This window comes from Otolemur garnettii, unplaced genomic scaffold (assembly GCF_000181295.1).
Source record: "Otolemur garnettii isolate 467f Iridium unplaced genomic scaffold, OtoGar3 scaffold00007, whole genome shotgun sequence".
NCBI classification, from domain to species: domain Eukaryota; kingdom Metazoa; phylum Chordata; class Mammalia; order Primates; family Galagidae; genus Otolemur; species Otolemur garnettii.
In genome coordinates, this window is record NW_003852402.1 from 15,175,678 (window position 1) to 15,192,156 (window position 16,479).

The 16,479-nt window shown below is 37.7% G+C and overlaps 1 protein-coding gene across 4 annotated transcripts in view; it reads right to left on the reverse strand.

Moving 5' to 3' along the window:
• Positions 1–16,479, reverse strand: part of RIC8B (RIC8 guanine nucleotide exchange factor B) — a 108,837-nt gene that overhangs the window by 89,425 nt on the left and 2,933 nt on the right. For all 4 annotated transcript variants that reach the window (XR_002771640.1, XM_003783277.3, XM_003783276.3 and 1 more), the window contains exon 2: positions 9,285–9,332. Coding sequence is in view for 3 of the 4 variants with exons in the window: in XM_003783277.3 (XP_003783325.1) it covers positions 9,285–9,332 (48 nt within the window). In the remaining variant the exon portion in view is untranslated. The remainder of the gene's footprint in view (positions 1–9,284; positions 9,333–16,479) is intronic.

The window sequence follows — 16,479 nt, forward strand, 5'->3', positions numbered from 1 at the left end:
GATAGTGTCTTTTGAAGCAAAAGTTTGTAACCTTGATGAAGTTCAGTTTATTTTTTAATTTTGTTGTTCATGCTTTTGATTATTTCTAAGAATCCACTGTCAAATCCAGGAACATGAAGATTTACTTCTATGTTTTCTCCTAAGAGTTTTATGGATTTAAGTTTTATATCTGAATCTTTGATTAATGTTATAATCGATGACTAATGTTATGACTTGATAATGTTATGATAAATGTTTGATTAGTATGAGTTAAGGGTCCAACTGCATTCTTTTACATGTGGTTTACCTAAGTGTTATGTGATTATTTCTTTTTTGTTTATTGTTGGGGATTCATTGAGGGTACAAAGAACCAGGTTATATTGATTGCATTTGTTAGATAAAGTCCCTCTTATAATTGTGTCCCGCCCCCAAAAGATGTGTCACACACTGTGATCCCCCAACCCCCCTCCTTCTTTCCCTTTTTCTGCTCTCTCCTTCCCCTACCTCCCACCATGTACTAGGTCATTAATTGTCCTCATATCAGAATTGGGTACATAGAATTCTTCTTTCTCCATTCTTGTGATGCTTTACTAACGTGTTCCACTTCCATCCATGTTAATACAAAAGATGTAAAGTCTCCATCTTTTTTAATGTCTGAATAGTAGTCCATGGTATACATCAGGGGTCCTCAAATTTTTTAAACAGGGGGCCAGTCACTGTCCCTCAGACTGTTGGAGGGCTGGACTGTGGGCCCCAAGATGAGTCGGCTGCTAAGCAGGACAGGCGGCAGCAGCAGCAAAAACACCCAGCGGGCTAAATAAATGTCCTTGGCGGGCCACAGTTTGAGGACGCCTGGTAGACATATACCACAGCTTGTTAATCCATTCCTGGGTTGGTGGGCATTTAGGCTGCTTCCACATTTTGGCGATTGTAAATTAAGCTGTGATAAACAGTCTAGTGCAAGTGTCCTTACGGTAAAAGGATTTTTTTTCTTCTGAGTAGATGCCCAGTAATGGGATTACAGGATCAAATGGGAGGTCTAGTTTGAGTTCTTTGAGGGTTCTCCATACTTCCTTCCAAAAAGGTAGTATTAGTTTGTAGTCTGACCAGCAGTATAAAAGTGTTCCCTTCTCTCCACATCCATACCAGCATCTGCAGTTTTGAAATTTTATGACGTGGGCCATTCTCACTTTCTTAATATCTATATTAATCCTCATGCTAATACCAACTGCCTTGATTACTGTGGCTTTGTAGTACATTTTAAAATCTGAAATTGTTCCTCTGAGTGTGCTCTTCTTTTCAAGACTGTTTTAGCTATTCTGAATATGGTGACAAGAAGTCAGCTGTGAATCCCTTGTAGGTGACAAATCATTTTTCTCTTACTCCTTTCAAGATCTTTTCAATTTTGGCTTTTAGAATTTTTACCCTGGTGTATCTATTTGTTGATATCTAGGTTTGTTGGACTTCCTGGAAGTGTAGGTCTCCAATAAATCTGAAAAGTTTTCAGCCATTTTTGCTTCCAATATTTTTTCTTCTTTCTCTTTCTGGTACTTCCATTACATGTATACTGGTGTGTAAATGTTGTCCCATATTTCTCTGAGGCTCCCTTCATTTTTCTTTATTCTTTTTTCCTCTCTGTTAATTTCCTTGCACACTCTCCATTGATCTTCAAGTTTGCTTATTCTTCAGCCAATTAAAATATACTGAATGTGTTAATGTATTTTTTTTGAACCTGGACATTTTATATCATATATTGTAGAAAGTCTAGCTACACTCACCCAGAATTTAGCCTCAGCAACAGGTAGTTGGAGGCTACATGAGAAATATTAACATTCTGTCCTTCCTAGGAAAATAGCTCTCCAACTGGGAGGTGGGAGAAAAGAAAGCCTGAGTTCTTTGCTGCACCAATCTGGAGGAGTTTCCATCTCACTTAGCTGAGAGAAAAGAGGAAAAAGAGTAGGTCTCAGCTCCAAATATCACAGACGTACACTTTTCTCACTGAGTTTTAGATTTTCTTAAATGTTTCTTCATTGACTGGATGTCCTTCGGACTATTTCCAGTGACTTTAAATGGTTACTTTTTAAAATAATTTTTACCAGTTTCATTAGGTATATTCTTAGAAGTCTTTCCAGTGACTTTAAATGACAGCTTGTTTTTTTTTGTTTGTCTGTTTGTTTTTTAGATAGTCTCTCTTGGTCACCATCAGTAAAGTACCATGTTGTCCTAGCTCACAGCAACCTCATACTCTTGGGCTCAAGTGATTCTCTTGCCTCAGCCTCTCAAGTAGCACCCGCCACAATGCCTGGCTATTATTTTTTTTTTTAAGAGATGGGGTCTTGGTCTTGCTCAGGCTGGTCTTGAACCTGTGAGCTCAGGCAATCCACCCGGCTCAGCCTCCCAAGTGCTGAGATTATAGGCGTGAGCCACTGTGCCTGGCTAAATTGACTGCTTTCAAAAATATGTCTTACCAATTTCATTAGAGAGTGAGTCCTAATTGCTCCTCATACTGTCAGGGCTGGAAGTAGGACTTCTTGATGAAATTTTTAAGGAAGAGAAAATGTACCTGAAACTCCAAAGTACAAATCAAAGATAATACTCTTATTATTCCAAACAGAAATCAGAAATCTTAAAAAGTGAAATCAAAGATCTCATGTGGACTGCCACACCTATGGCTTAGTAAGTCATAAGGGGTGTTTGGTCCTTTTTCTCCCTAGATTCAGTTCTCAGTGTCTTGGGAAAATATCTAAAACTAAAAGCAGATTTTGGAATGAAGTCTAAATTGTTTTATCTGAACTACTGTGAGGCATTCATCCTACCCTGTATCTCAGCCCTTCTAAGTCAAGTTTGTGCTAAATTTCAGCTGAACAGATACTAAAAAGTAAAAGGTTTAGATGTACTTTTGCTTGCGTGAGTACATTTTAAAGACATCAAGATATTGGAAATTATCATTAAAGCTATTAGTTTCTATGTGTGAGCTATATTTGGCACCATGTGTCAAAATGTTTCTCACGTGAAGATAGCAAATAGATGGTTCTATCTTGGTACAATTTCCTAGGGGGAATCTAATATAGAAATTTACTTATTCACTTTCTGCAGGCCACAATGGCAATCCTCAGCAAGTGTCAAACCAAATATCATAGACAAATAGCCAGCTTAGGAACCAAGGCTTAACACAGGACCAGGCACATAGTTATTACTAAAAGATAACTATGAATTAGAGAGATTTCTAATATGACAAGTACATACAAATCTAGGGTGCAAAAGTGAAAAGACAAAATATTTTAAATAGGAGGAAGAACTTTGTGTTTCTATAAATTTATTTCACTCCATAAACTGGCTCTGTAATACAATCCCAAACATAATAACATGTTTATGCTCCCCCAAAAGGAATATGTAAGGCAATCAAGGACAATTTTAGAGAAAATACATGATTTTAAAAAAGAAAATATTGTTCTTTGTTTCCAATCACACTATTACAAAAGTATATAAAATATATAAATGCGTTAAGAATATATTAAATACAGAGGGTGCCAAAAAATGTATACACATTTTAAGAAAGGGAAAAACTGTATTAAAATTGTAATAATATATACCAATAACTTTTGTCTTGCATATTGTATATTGTATCCTATATCTCTTGTAATAGCAGAAATCAATGTGACTTGAATATTACAATTTTAATACAATGTTTTTCTTTATTGAAATGGGTACGTATTTTTTTGTTTGGTACCCATATATACTCATAGTGTGTGTATATACACACACACACACACATCATATTCTTAAATAAATATAAGAATATATCATAATAATTCTTAAATGTAATTATATTTAATTATAAATGATCATATTTTTATCATTACAATATATAAAAGCTTTAAATACAAAAAGAGAAAGAAAAATAGCATCCACAGTAATATTCAGTAATATTCAATAGAAAATGGTAGCCATCATTTTGTGAATTTCCTTGGAGGCAATTTTCTTTGTATCATTTTTATTCATTTTACAGTATATACACTTTAGTATTTTGTCTTTTTAGTGAATAACATGAGTTGTGCTTGAGATTCATTTGTATTGCTACAAGAATATAAAACATAAAACCAAAGAATGTGTACAAGTCACAGGAATTCTGGCCTCCACTCAATCTCCAAGACCCCTTTATTCTTTTAACAAGTGTTTACTGCATGTGCCTATTTTATGTCACATGCACTGGTAGGGGCTAGAAATACAAAAATATAAGTAAGTAAGCAAGACTTCTTGTCCTCAAAGAGCTCACAATCTCAACTTGGTTTCACAGAAACACAGGCTTACTGTATGAGTTTGAAAGTAATGAAATAGGAGCTCCAGTTGCGCAATGGGCTAGTGTGCGGTACTTATATGGTACTTATATGAAAGTAATGAAATATGCTTGAAATTTGTCTACTTTTCACTTTACTCTTTTGAGGAAAATTCTTATATACACAAAGATTTATCTCAGAGAACAAATGAAGTTTTTCCACATTTGGGAAAGTAGTATTCTTATCTTAGGGGTGAAAGAGCTGCAATTCCTTTGCTCATTTTATGATATCTTTTTCAAAACTTATTGCAATTAACACTCTTTCTTGGTTTTGAGGCCAGTTTTGTTTGGAAAGCAATATTAAGAGCTTTCATTTCCTCAAGATGTGAATCTTCATATTCATCACATTCCCCCACCATCCTACATACCTGCATGATATATTTGTTTACAGAATCACAGGTTACCAAATTTAGGTAGACAGTAAAACAAATGCTTCAATAAGTACAGGTGCTTATATTCAAATTTACAACAATCCTCATACACCTGGAAATATTTGCATTTTAAGCACAAACACGAGCAGTTGTACCTGGTTGCTTCACTAGAAAAATTTAACCATTCCTAGTTGGTAATTCCCATTGCTATCTTCCAATTTAAGTTTGGTTGCTGAAATGGTTTCTCAAGGTATGAAACAAAGAGATAAAACAAAGTTCTGAATCAATATTTCAAGACTTCTGAAATATCCCTCAAATGGTAAAAAGAGGGAACTATGGAGCAATGAACAGTTAAAGAACTGCACATAATAGTCAGAAAATCTATTTTCTATTTGAGGTTCTACCTTTTACGAGTGGAGTGTTAGCAAGCTGTCATTCACGTGAGCCACAGTTTTCTTATCCATAAAATAGAATGGTGATATTCTTACCATACATACAACACTAGGTGAGAAGCAAGTCTTTACAAAAACACAAAACACCACTGAAGTGTCCAGAATTAGGTCTGAAGATCATTAATTTATAACCATCTCCTAAAGAGCACAATATAATCAAATTTTATTTTTAAGATCACTGTTCCCTTACGCTTGCTTCTACGCTGTCCCAAAGGTGTTTTTTAAATTGTATTTATTTTTGAGACAGAGTCTTACTGTTAGATGGCTAGAGTGCAGTGGCATCATCATAGCTTAACTCCTGGACTCAAGCAATCCTCCTGCTTCAGCCCCCTGAATAGCTGGGACTACAGGTGCTTGCTACCACACCTGGCTCATTTTTCAATATTTTGTAAAGATGGGGGTCTGGCTGTTGCTCAGATTGGTCTCAAACTCCTGACCTCAGAGGAATCCAACAGGCTTAGCTTTCCAGAGTTGCTAGGATTACAGGCCAAAGATTTTATTTTACATAAGAAAGGTGCTGTGTTTGGGCTGCGCCTGTGGCTCAAAAGCACTGGCCCCATATGCCGGAGGTGGCGGGTTCAAACCCAGCCCAGGCTAAAAAAAGAAAAAGAAAGGTGTTGTATTTTTCTTTCTTTCTTCTTCTTCTTCTTTTTTTTTTTTTTTGAGATAAAGTCTCTCACTATGTCACCCATGGTAGAGTGCTGTGACGTCACAGCTCACAGCAACTTCAAACTCTTGGGCATAAGTGGTTCTCTTGCCTCAGCCTCCCATAGGTGTTGTGTTTATCTAATACGGTGCTGCTGTTACTAAGCAGTTGCTGGCAGAGGGCTCCAGAGACATGTTTAGGAAAGAGATCTAGAGCAGCAAAACAAATTGGGCAGTAATTTGTTTTATATGCATTTTCATATTGGGTTTAATGAAGAGAAATGCCTTCTATTTTAGGTATCTCTACATCGAAAACTTAAAAACTAATAGTTTTCATGTCAAACTCTTAAGCATGGAAGAATGACTAATAATTTAAACCCCTGGAGACTAAAATAGATTTGTTTGCCAATATTTTTCCATTAAGGATGATTACCTACCTAGGTCTCTAATGACATTTGTTTTTAACAGACCTCCAAGGAAGCAGAAATCTACACGCTATAAATGAGAACAAACACTAATACAGTAGTTACCCTCTCCAGAGATCTCAAGTCAGTACGAGACAATAATTTGAAAATGTTAGGTTTTTCTACTTCCCTGCAGGAAAGAAACGTTTTATCAACTATATTTCTTCCCTTCACCTGAAATGTATACGGAGTATGAGAATCTCTTAATTTATTTATTTTGACCAATAAAAGCACTACTAAAGACTCTAAAGTCAGATTCCTAAGGCACCATCAATCTATAGGCATAGTATGGATTCTCTCAACTAAACTAAATAAATAGCAGCTGCCTTCTCATTAACACAAAACAGCATCTTTCTCTTTCCTTTTTACTTTATCATAGTATTCTTTTATGTAAATGTGCTATAATTTCTACAAATAATACTTAATTGCTGGACCCTGGGTTATTTCCAATGTTTTGCTATTATGTACAATATTTTCTTCCTTCTTTTTGACACAGAGTCTCATTTTGTCACCCTCAGTAGAGTGCCATGGTATCATAGCTCACAGCAACCTCAAACTATTGGGCTCAAGTGATCCTCTTGTCTCAGCCTCCCAAGTAGCTGGGACTACAGGTACCTACCACAACGCCTGGCTATTTTGAGAGACAGGGTCTCACTCTGGCCCAGGCTGGTCTCAAACCTATGATCTCAGGCAATCCATCTACCTCCTAGGCCTCCCAGAGTGGTAGGATTACAGGCATGAGCCAACTGCACCCGGCTTATGTACAATATTTCAATGAATAACTTTATTTGGGTTCAATTTATCCACAGAATAGATTCTAAAGTGGCACTGCTTGGTCAGGGAGTGAAATGCATCTACGATTCTGGTAGATACTACCAGTTTCTCTTCCACAGGTACTGGCATTTTGCACTCCTACCAAACACATGCACATTTATTTCCTGAAAACCATCATAAAAATACACATGCCTGGAGCCCATGCCCTTCCCCATCCCAAATTCCCTGAAGAAAAGAGAAGGGACCTAAGCAGGCATATTTTGAAAAGCTTCCCAAAGAGAATATCCCTGGTTAAGAATCTCCATTGTAAGTCTTTCTTACATTGATCAAATCCAAAAGAAAGTCAGAGTTAAACCCTTCATCTATGAAGTTTATACTTCATGGTCTCTCATTTAATAATACTTTTTGTGTGCCTGTTATGTGCTAGGCACTCAAGATGGCAAAGATACAAAGATACTGAGGTCTAACAGCAAGATACATATACACGTAATTAAAAAACAAAGTATAAATACCAGTGTTAGAGATTTACACGGAATATTATGGGAATATTGAAAAGGGGTACTTTACCCTACCCGGAATGTCAGGAGGTTTGCTGAAGGAAGTGCCCTTGAGTTGAGTAAAGATTAACCAGGTGAAAAGAAGAGGTATATAAGAGGGAAAAGGCATTCTAGGTAGAAAACAATATATGCAAAGTAAGTAAGAAACAGAAGTATATGTGTAAGTGGAAACATTTTATACTTCTAGAACATAAAACATTAGAGAAAGGAAAGAAATAGGCTGTTCTTCTTAGTAAAGTATCTTAAGAATGGGAAAAAAAGTATCCACTGTACTCAATACTATTATGAAACCAATATGTACTCACTTAACACATTCATACAAATGATAAAACACAAATATAGCCCAGAAAGAAGGAAGGGAGAGAGGGAGAGGGGAGGGAAGGGGGGAAGGTAAGTGGAGGGAGGATATTTGGTGGGATCTCACCTAATGAGCACAATGCAAGGGTACGTTTCAAAACAACTAAGACTATATTATAAATGTCTTACCACAAAAAAATAAGTGAGGTGATGGTTACATTAAACAGTGTAGTTTAAGCATTCAACATATCAAATCACCACACTGTACCCCTTAAACGTATATAGTTATGATAAAAATCAAATTAAAAAACAACTCGGGTCTAGTGCAAAAAAGGGCAAAGATCTGAATACCGAGCACCTAGTATGTTATGTTAAGAAGCTTGAACTTTATTCAGCAGGCCAAGAAAGTCACTGAAGGATGACATGGCCAGGTTGCTATTTTAGAAATATGGATGACAATCAACTAGAAAAGCATATAAGTGGAAAATGAAAGAACAGTTAGGAACCAATGCAGTAATCTAGATAAAGAGTTGAATTAGGACAGTGATTAAGGAGAAAATAAATAGAAGAAATCTTAAGATATAAAATTAGCAAGACATAGACATTAGATGTGGGGATAGAGGTGAACAGAGGAAATATTTCAATGTGTCATCAACCCACTACCAGCAAAGCATTAGATTTAAGCTATTTTTCCAGCAGCAGTAATAGATTTACACTGATTTAGTTATATTCTCTTATCTGGTTTTGGCATTTGTGAGGTTAGGAATAGATGTATTGAGTCCAGCAAAACACAAAAGCAGAAGTGAGTTTATCCTCATTAATGTCATGTTTTAATCAACTAAGTAAAGCAACCACAGGCAAACCCAACAGGCAAGAGTAACATTACAGAGTCTTATTTCTGACACACCCTCTTTTATAACTCCTCCTCTATTGATGAGTCTCCTGACTTCCATTTTTCTCCATGCCCATGAAGCCAGTGACCTAGACAACAGCTAACTATATAAATAACTGCCAGCATGGGGAAGGAACTGTGTTTGAGGAGCAGCACCAGGAATAGCTGCTTTCCCAAAAGTTAACCTACCCTGGCTAAGCTGTATTTTGGGAAACCTGGAGTCCTATTGCCAAATGAAGTCAATCTTTATGAGTAAGATCTGGGCAGAGAGCACTTCTGAACCCTTCCCATGTTCCTGATTTATGTAAGTTGAATGATCCTATGGGGATGGAGCAGGAAAGTTAGTGTAACCCATATGAAACCTAGCTCCTGTCTCTGTTCTCAAGATTCCTAAAAAAACAAACTGAAGGAAAAACAAAAACCAACCAACAACCGTTATATGAAAACAAGACCACCACTTAGAAAGTCCACGAATACACACACACACACACACACACAGAATAACACCACGGCTTACCTTTCTTTTATCTTCATCTGTTGATTCAAATTTGAAAGTAGCCCTATGCTGAGAGAGGAAAGAAGGGAAACAATGTCATTTTAAATACACAGATTTTAAATTTTGGCTACGTTTTAAAATGCAAGAAATAATGTCTCAGTAGAAATGTTGCTGTCTCATATCTTAATATACTTGTTAAAGTAAAAAAGACAGACATATAAGCAAATAATTAGTAGTATGAAAAGACTATAGCAGAAATATACACAAAGGAGAATAGAGAACCAAGCCACTAGCTGCCCAGGAAAATCTGAAATGGTTTACATAGCGTATAGAGCATTTAGCCTGGACCTGGAGGAATGAACAGGAGTTTGCCAAGAGGCAAGTGGAATGCATTCTATGGACAAAACAGAGGCTCACATGTGCAAAATTTATGACATATTTGTGAAATAAGCAGCTCTGTGAGACTGGAACACAGAACATATATTTGGGGATGGAGGTATGGAAGATGAGGATGGAAAAGTAGATTGGACAGAGATTAGGAAGGGCCTTCCAATGCTGCTGAGGAGTTTATACTTTGTTTTTCATATTTAGTAAGAAATCATCAGAGAATTGTAGCTAAAGTAGAGACTTGATAGCATGGTATTTTAGAAAATTCTGTAAGAACAAGAATTTAAATCATGGCTCTACCACTTACTAGCTATGTCCCCTTAAGCAAGTAAACTCTCTATAACTGGGCTTCTCATCTCAAAACAGGGGGCACCTAAGTCACAGGGTAAGAGTTAAAAAACAGGCATATGAAGCACCATCTCTGTACATACTACTCAGTACATATTATGGTTACAATGATGATGATGACAATGGCATTGAGGAAAAGTAAATGGAAGGGAAGACTGAGTGTTATGACTCTCCTGAAGTGATTGGCAGCTCTGTACTTTCCAATATAGCTGAAGTAGAGGAAAATGGAAGATAAAAAAAAAAAAAAAGAGCACGGAATTCCTCATTCTCCCTCCTCATTTAGGAGAAGCAAGTGCTCTTAAGAATCCTAAGCCTTCCTTAAAAAAAAAACTCCAGTAAACAACAAAAATCTACACTAAATTTTCCTTTGTATTTCTCTCATTGGCCACACAAACAAACGTTTATTAGCAACACACCAGGAGTTAAGTACACTAAGTACTTAGGATATCATTACACGACGTGGTTCTATGTTGACAGCTTAGTAGAAGCAACAATATTTGAAATTAAATGAGATGGGAGAAATGTTGGCAGAGAAGCAGTTCTGAATGTAAGAAATGATAAAAGATAAGGGCCATTTGAGGAAACCTAAGGGAAGCTAACTCAAATGTAGATGCAAAACAATTAAAATGGATGAAATCAGGTGGTAAGAGCATAGATTAAAAATCTATACTTGAATAAGCAGATAGGTGATGGTAATCAGAGGGAAAGACTATGAAGGAGGTGTGAACAGCATTCTGAAAGAATATTTTCGGCAGTAGCTCATAGGTCCTATCACAGGAGAACAAGACTAAGGACATAAGGCCCTGCTAGGAATGGGCATCAAACCCAGGCATGATAGTGTTGGTGGCAGTATTAACTGACACAAACCTTAAATGGGAAAGCAATTTGGCAACACATAATAGAAGCTGTAAAAATATTCATACTCTTTGACCCTAACCCTAACCTAGAACTCCTACTCCTAGGAATTCATCCTAATGGTCATCCAGAAGGAGGAAAAAATGTATATGTCATTATATTTACTGCAGTGATATCTAATGTTGTGGAAGAAAAGAGGAGACAACCTGAATATCCCAAAACAGGAGAGTGATGAATGGCTGTGCATGTAACAATCTTCTATTAAATATATATCCACTTGACAGATTATATAGCAATTTTTTAAAAAGACTGTTGGTATATTATTTTTATAATAAAAGGAAAATTTAAAAAATAAAATTTTTATTTTATGGCATGGTGGCTAATGCCTATAATCCTAGCACTCTGGGAGGCTGAAGGAGGAGGACTGCTTGAGGCTAGGAGATCAGACTAAGCAAGAGCGAGACTGTCTTTACAAAAAAAAAAAAAAAATAGAAAAATTAGCTAAGCATGGTGGCACACAGCTGTAGACCCAGCTCATGAAGCTGAGGCATAAGGATCTCTTGAGCCCAGGAGTTGTTTGAGGTTACTGTAAGCTATGATGATGCCACAGCACTTTAGCCTGAGTGACAGAGCAAGATCCCATCTCAAATAAAAAATGTATAAATGAATGAACAATGAACAAAGGAAGAAAGAACAAGCTATGCCTCTGAGGGGTATACTTAAGAATTTACAGACCCTGCAGGGCACAGTTGCTCACTCCTGTAATCCTAGCACTCTGGGAGGCAGAGGTAGGTGGATCGCTTTAACTCAGGAGTTCGAGACCAGCCTGAGTAAGAGTGAGACCTCCATCTCTACTAAAAATGAAAAACTGAGGCAAGAGGCTCGCTTGAGCCTAAGAGTTTGAGGTTGCTGTGAGCTAAGATGCAATGGTACTCTACCAAGGACAACAAAGTGAGATTCTGTCTTAAAAAAAAAAAAAAAAGAATTTACAGATCCATGGGGATGGGCACAGTGGCTCACACCTGTAATCCTAGCACTCTGGGAGGCCGAGGCAGGTAGACTGCTTGAGCTCAGGAGTTTTGAGACCAGCCTGAACCAGAGCGAGACCCCCATCTATAAAAATAGCCAGGTGTGTGGTGGGCGCCTGTAGTCCCAGCTACTTAGGAGGCTGAGGCAAGAGAATCATTACGACCAAGAGTTTGAGGTTGCTGTGAGCTATGACGCTACAGCACTCTATTAAGTGTGACAAGTGAGGCTGTCTCAGAAAAATTTACAGACCCAAAGTTAGTAAAAAGTAACATTAAAGAGAAAGGTACACACCAAACATTCGGCTAAAGGTATAAACTCAGTAAAGGTATAAGCTCAGTAAAGTTACAATGCAAATGAAAATAACAGTACTAAGAAATCAAGAAAGCCTATTTTTGGCCATTTTTATATGTAAAATATTAATTCCATAAATTATTGGGAATAAATGTACCTAGTTGTTAATATAGTATCTTATAGACATTTTTTGACATTTATGGTAAGGGAATAGAAAAAAATTCTCTTTTGGAAAGATAAGCATTAAATTACAAAAATGTCTTTTAAACATTTCCTGTGTAGAATTAATCTCTTAAGGTGAGAATTTAGAATAGTACAAAGTTCTCATTTTTCTACTGCTTTTTAAATGCAAGATTGTCATAAAAACAAAACATCTGAAAAAGAAGAAGCTTCAAAAAGCCCAGTCTAGGCTCGGCGCCTGTGGCTCAAGCGGCTAAGGTGCCAGCCACATACACCTAAGGTGGCGGGTTCAAATCCAGCCAGGGCTGCCAAACAACAATGACGGCTGCAACCAAAAAAAATAGCCGGGCGTTGTGGCGGGCGCCTGTGGTCCTAGCTACTTGGGAGGCAGAGGCAGGAGACTCACTTGAGCCCAGGAGTTGGAGGTTGCTGTGAGCTGTGATGCCACAGCACTCTACCCAGGGTGACAGCTTGAGGCTCTGTCTCAAAAAAAAAAAAAGCCCAGTCTAGAACTAGCATGAGCGCTTAATGAGAAAATATACTGGCATGTCAGGCACTACAAATTTATTTCTGAATATGCCCATCTATTCAGAAGCTCAACCCTCTAAGACTGCTTAGATCCAACAGATGTTGGCTTCTATAAGGCTGGCTTCCTTTATCCAACTTAGATCATAGATCATACCTAACCTATTCAGTACTCTTAACCCTTACTCTAGGCGTCCTCAAATGGCACACGAGCCACATGTGGCCCACCGAGGACATTTATCCAGCCTCCCCCCCCCCGGGTGTTTTTGCCACTACTGCCTGTCCTGCTTAGCAGCCGACTTGTCCCGGGGCCCACAGTGTAGCCCTCCAACGGTCTAAGGGACAGTGAACTGGCCCCCTGTTTAAAAAGTTTGAGGACCCCTGCCTTATTCACTTTCCTTTCTAAGGCTGAAAGAGGGAAGGAGAACTAGCATTTCTGGCTGTAAATGCCCGTAAAGAACTGTTGGCCAACAGTCAACTTCCACCTTACCTTCTTTATATGCTTAATTTTCAAAGAAATGGGAAAAAAAGTCAAATATAAATTGTTCAATTTAGAGACCATGCAAGCCACACCAGCTTACTGACACACCAGATTCATTATGCGGATTCTCACCATAGGTTTTATATCCTATGACTAGGTTCTAAAAAGCTCAGGCTCAGGCGAGCTAGACAACCTTGAGTTAGAATCCAGTCTCACTGCTTACTCAAAGTGTAATCTTTGTCAAGTTACTCCCCTTTACTACCCATCAGATTTTCCTTATCTTTATGGATGGCACCTTGCATATAGTAGGCATTCTATGGCCACTACCGTTGTTTTTACAAAGCCAGTGGTGTGGTACCTGGCCATTTAAATACTGACGATTAGAGAACTAGGAGTTATTTTACAGATTTCTAAAGATATACTTAAACAGCACTAATAAAAGGGAATAAACCCAATTGGGGTGGTGTGTGTTTTGCTGTGTTTCATGAATAGAGACTACTTCTAGAATTAAAAACCAGTAATATTATATAACCCAATGTGGAAATAAGAACAAGGTATAACAAACAACAGCCCACTAACCATGCGCCTCTGCAAAAAGTCAGAGCTCAGCCTCAGGAAAGCATGAAGTCCTCTTACATGGGCTGGGATATTTATAAACCCTATTCAAATATAGAGGCTGTATTTATAAAACTGTCTCAATATTAGGTCTCTATCAATCAGATTCTTCTAGCACATAAATTGAAACCCTCACTGCCACCAATATGGTTTTCTTCTCCTACAAGGACTACTCTTGGAGACCTTCCTATTTGCCTGTACCTTAGTATCTCAAATAACTTGTAAACATGCCATACTTCCAAAATGGAATCCTCTTGGACCTTGCTCTGCTGTAGTCATATGGTCAGGTAGCCCCTATGGCCTACAAGCCACCTCTCTAGTTGTCACAGTTGATGAGCCCAGGCCCTGGCTTCTTCACCAATTAAAATAAGGGGGTATCATTCAGTGATCTTCTGTTTAGTCTAAATATGCTGATTCAAGGAATCACAGTATTACTGTATACCTCAGGGTCCTTGGTCACTGTTTATTGATTATCATGATAATTACCAACAACTTAACTCTCTACTAAATCTGTTACCAGAACAGGCCCTACAGGAAAAGCAAGAGCTTGGACAGTCTAGACCAAAATGATACATGCTTTCCCAAATAGCTCATTCTATAACTAAAGTGGAGGTGATCAGGGCCTGACAGAGGCCAAAGGAAGTACAGGCGGCCTTCCATATCTGTGTCTGTGAGGTCTATCCACTTCTGTGGATGCAATCAACCATGGACTGAAAATGTATGGGGAAAAAAATGGTCTGTACTGAACAAGTGCAGATTTTTTCTAGTCATTATTTCCTAAATAATACAGTATAACTCTTTATATGGCATTTACATTATATTAGGTATTGTAAGTAATCTAGAGATGATTTAAAGTATATGCAAATTCTATGCCATTTTATGTCAGGGAATTGAGCACCTGCAGGTTTTGGTATCCACGCAAGGCTGCACGGATAATGAAGGATAACTGGAGGTTGCTGTGAGCTGTGATGCCACAGCACTCTACCCAGGGCCACAGCTTGAGGCTCTGTTTCAAAAAGAAAGAAGGATAACTGTAGTGTACTATTCCTGAAAAAGCTTTCTCTATGCTCAAAAACAGAAAGGAAACATGGCACTGCAAAGAGAGTCCTGGATATGGAATCTGAAGACCAGGTCTGCCACTTCCTACCTGTGTCCTTGACCTATATATAGAGTATTTCCATCTCCCTCGTAAGTTTTAATATAAGAGGATTATATGTGATAAATTGTGAAAGTGCTATGGATAATACATGATATATAGCAGGCACTCAGTAAATGTTAACAGGTGAATTGTGAGGAGGGAAAAACCACCTCTCTTCTTATTTTTAAAAATACTTTGTTATGCTGAGTCGACCTGTATTATGCCCTTAACAGACAAATTTTGTTCTTTCTGCAAGAGACAGATTTTCCCTCTCCCCAAGATAACAAGGGTCAGTGAATGAAGCAAGAAGGCTTGGAAATCAGAGTCCATAACACAGTAGAAATTAGATGTTGTTTCCTAGAGCTAGAGAATTAACTATTGCTCTGAACATGATACAAGGTATTCTATACATATTAGAAAAAGAAAGAGAAAGAATGAAGCATATTCCATTCTCAATTTTCATATTGTGATATGTTAATTCAGTGGCACATGTCTAATTCTTGCTTTTTTTGTTCAAAGCTGACAGTTATGGGCTGCTTTCTCAACGGCAGGCACTATTCTAAGTGCTTTACACATGTCCCTCATTTAATCCTGACAAGAACCCTATGATATTGGTACTATTATTTTTCCCGTTTGGCAGATGAGGAAACTAAGCCACAGCAAAGTTAACTGTCCTAGGCCACACAAAGCCTTCAGCTGAGGATCAGAGTCCAGACAGTCTGGCATTTGACCAGACTATAGTCCTCTTGACCTTTTGAGCACCGCAGTCATTACAATTGTAACCTACTGAGCACCTCCTAGGTGTACTGCACTCAGTGTTTGGCACTATATAGGCAGTTCTTAGTAGGCTTGTTTTTAAGTTAAATTTGTATGTAAGTTAGGGCAAGTACATTTACCTATTACCTATAATAGCCTCAATTCCTAACTGCAAGTTGTATGTCAGCCAGATGTTTGTAACTCAGGGACCTGCTATGTGTAATAGCCTCCATTCATAAGAGTCAGTTGTGTGTAAGTCAGGTGCTTGTAACTCAGGTACTGCCTATAGTCCATTTAATTTAATCCTCACAATAACTTAAGTCAGGAGAATGGTGATATTATTCCTATTTTACAGATAAAGCAAATAAGATTCAGAGGCTTCAAATAACTTATCCATAGTTATGAAGCTAATATTAATGGCAGAGTCAGAATTTGAACCAAGGTTTATTTGATGCCAAATCTCACCTTTCCCCTATACTTGACTGTCTCCTCCAAAGACTGACTTTATTAGAGAAACAACAGCATAAAGAACTTCCTCGCTTCTCTCCCCAACAATGACTCAATTACTCTACATTATTCATTTCTCTCTTGGTTGGACTCCTCAATGCCTT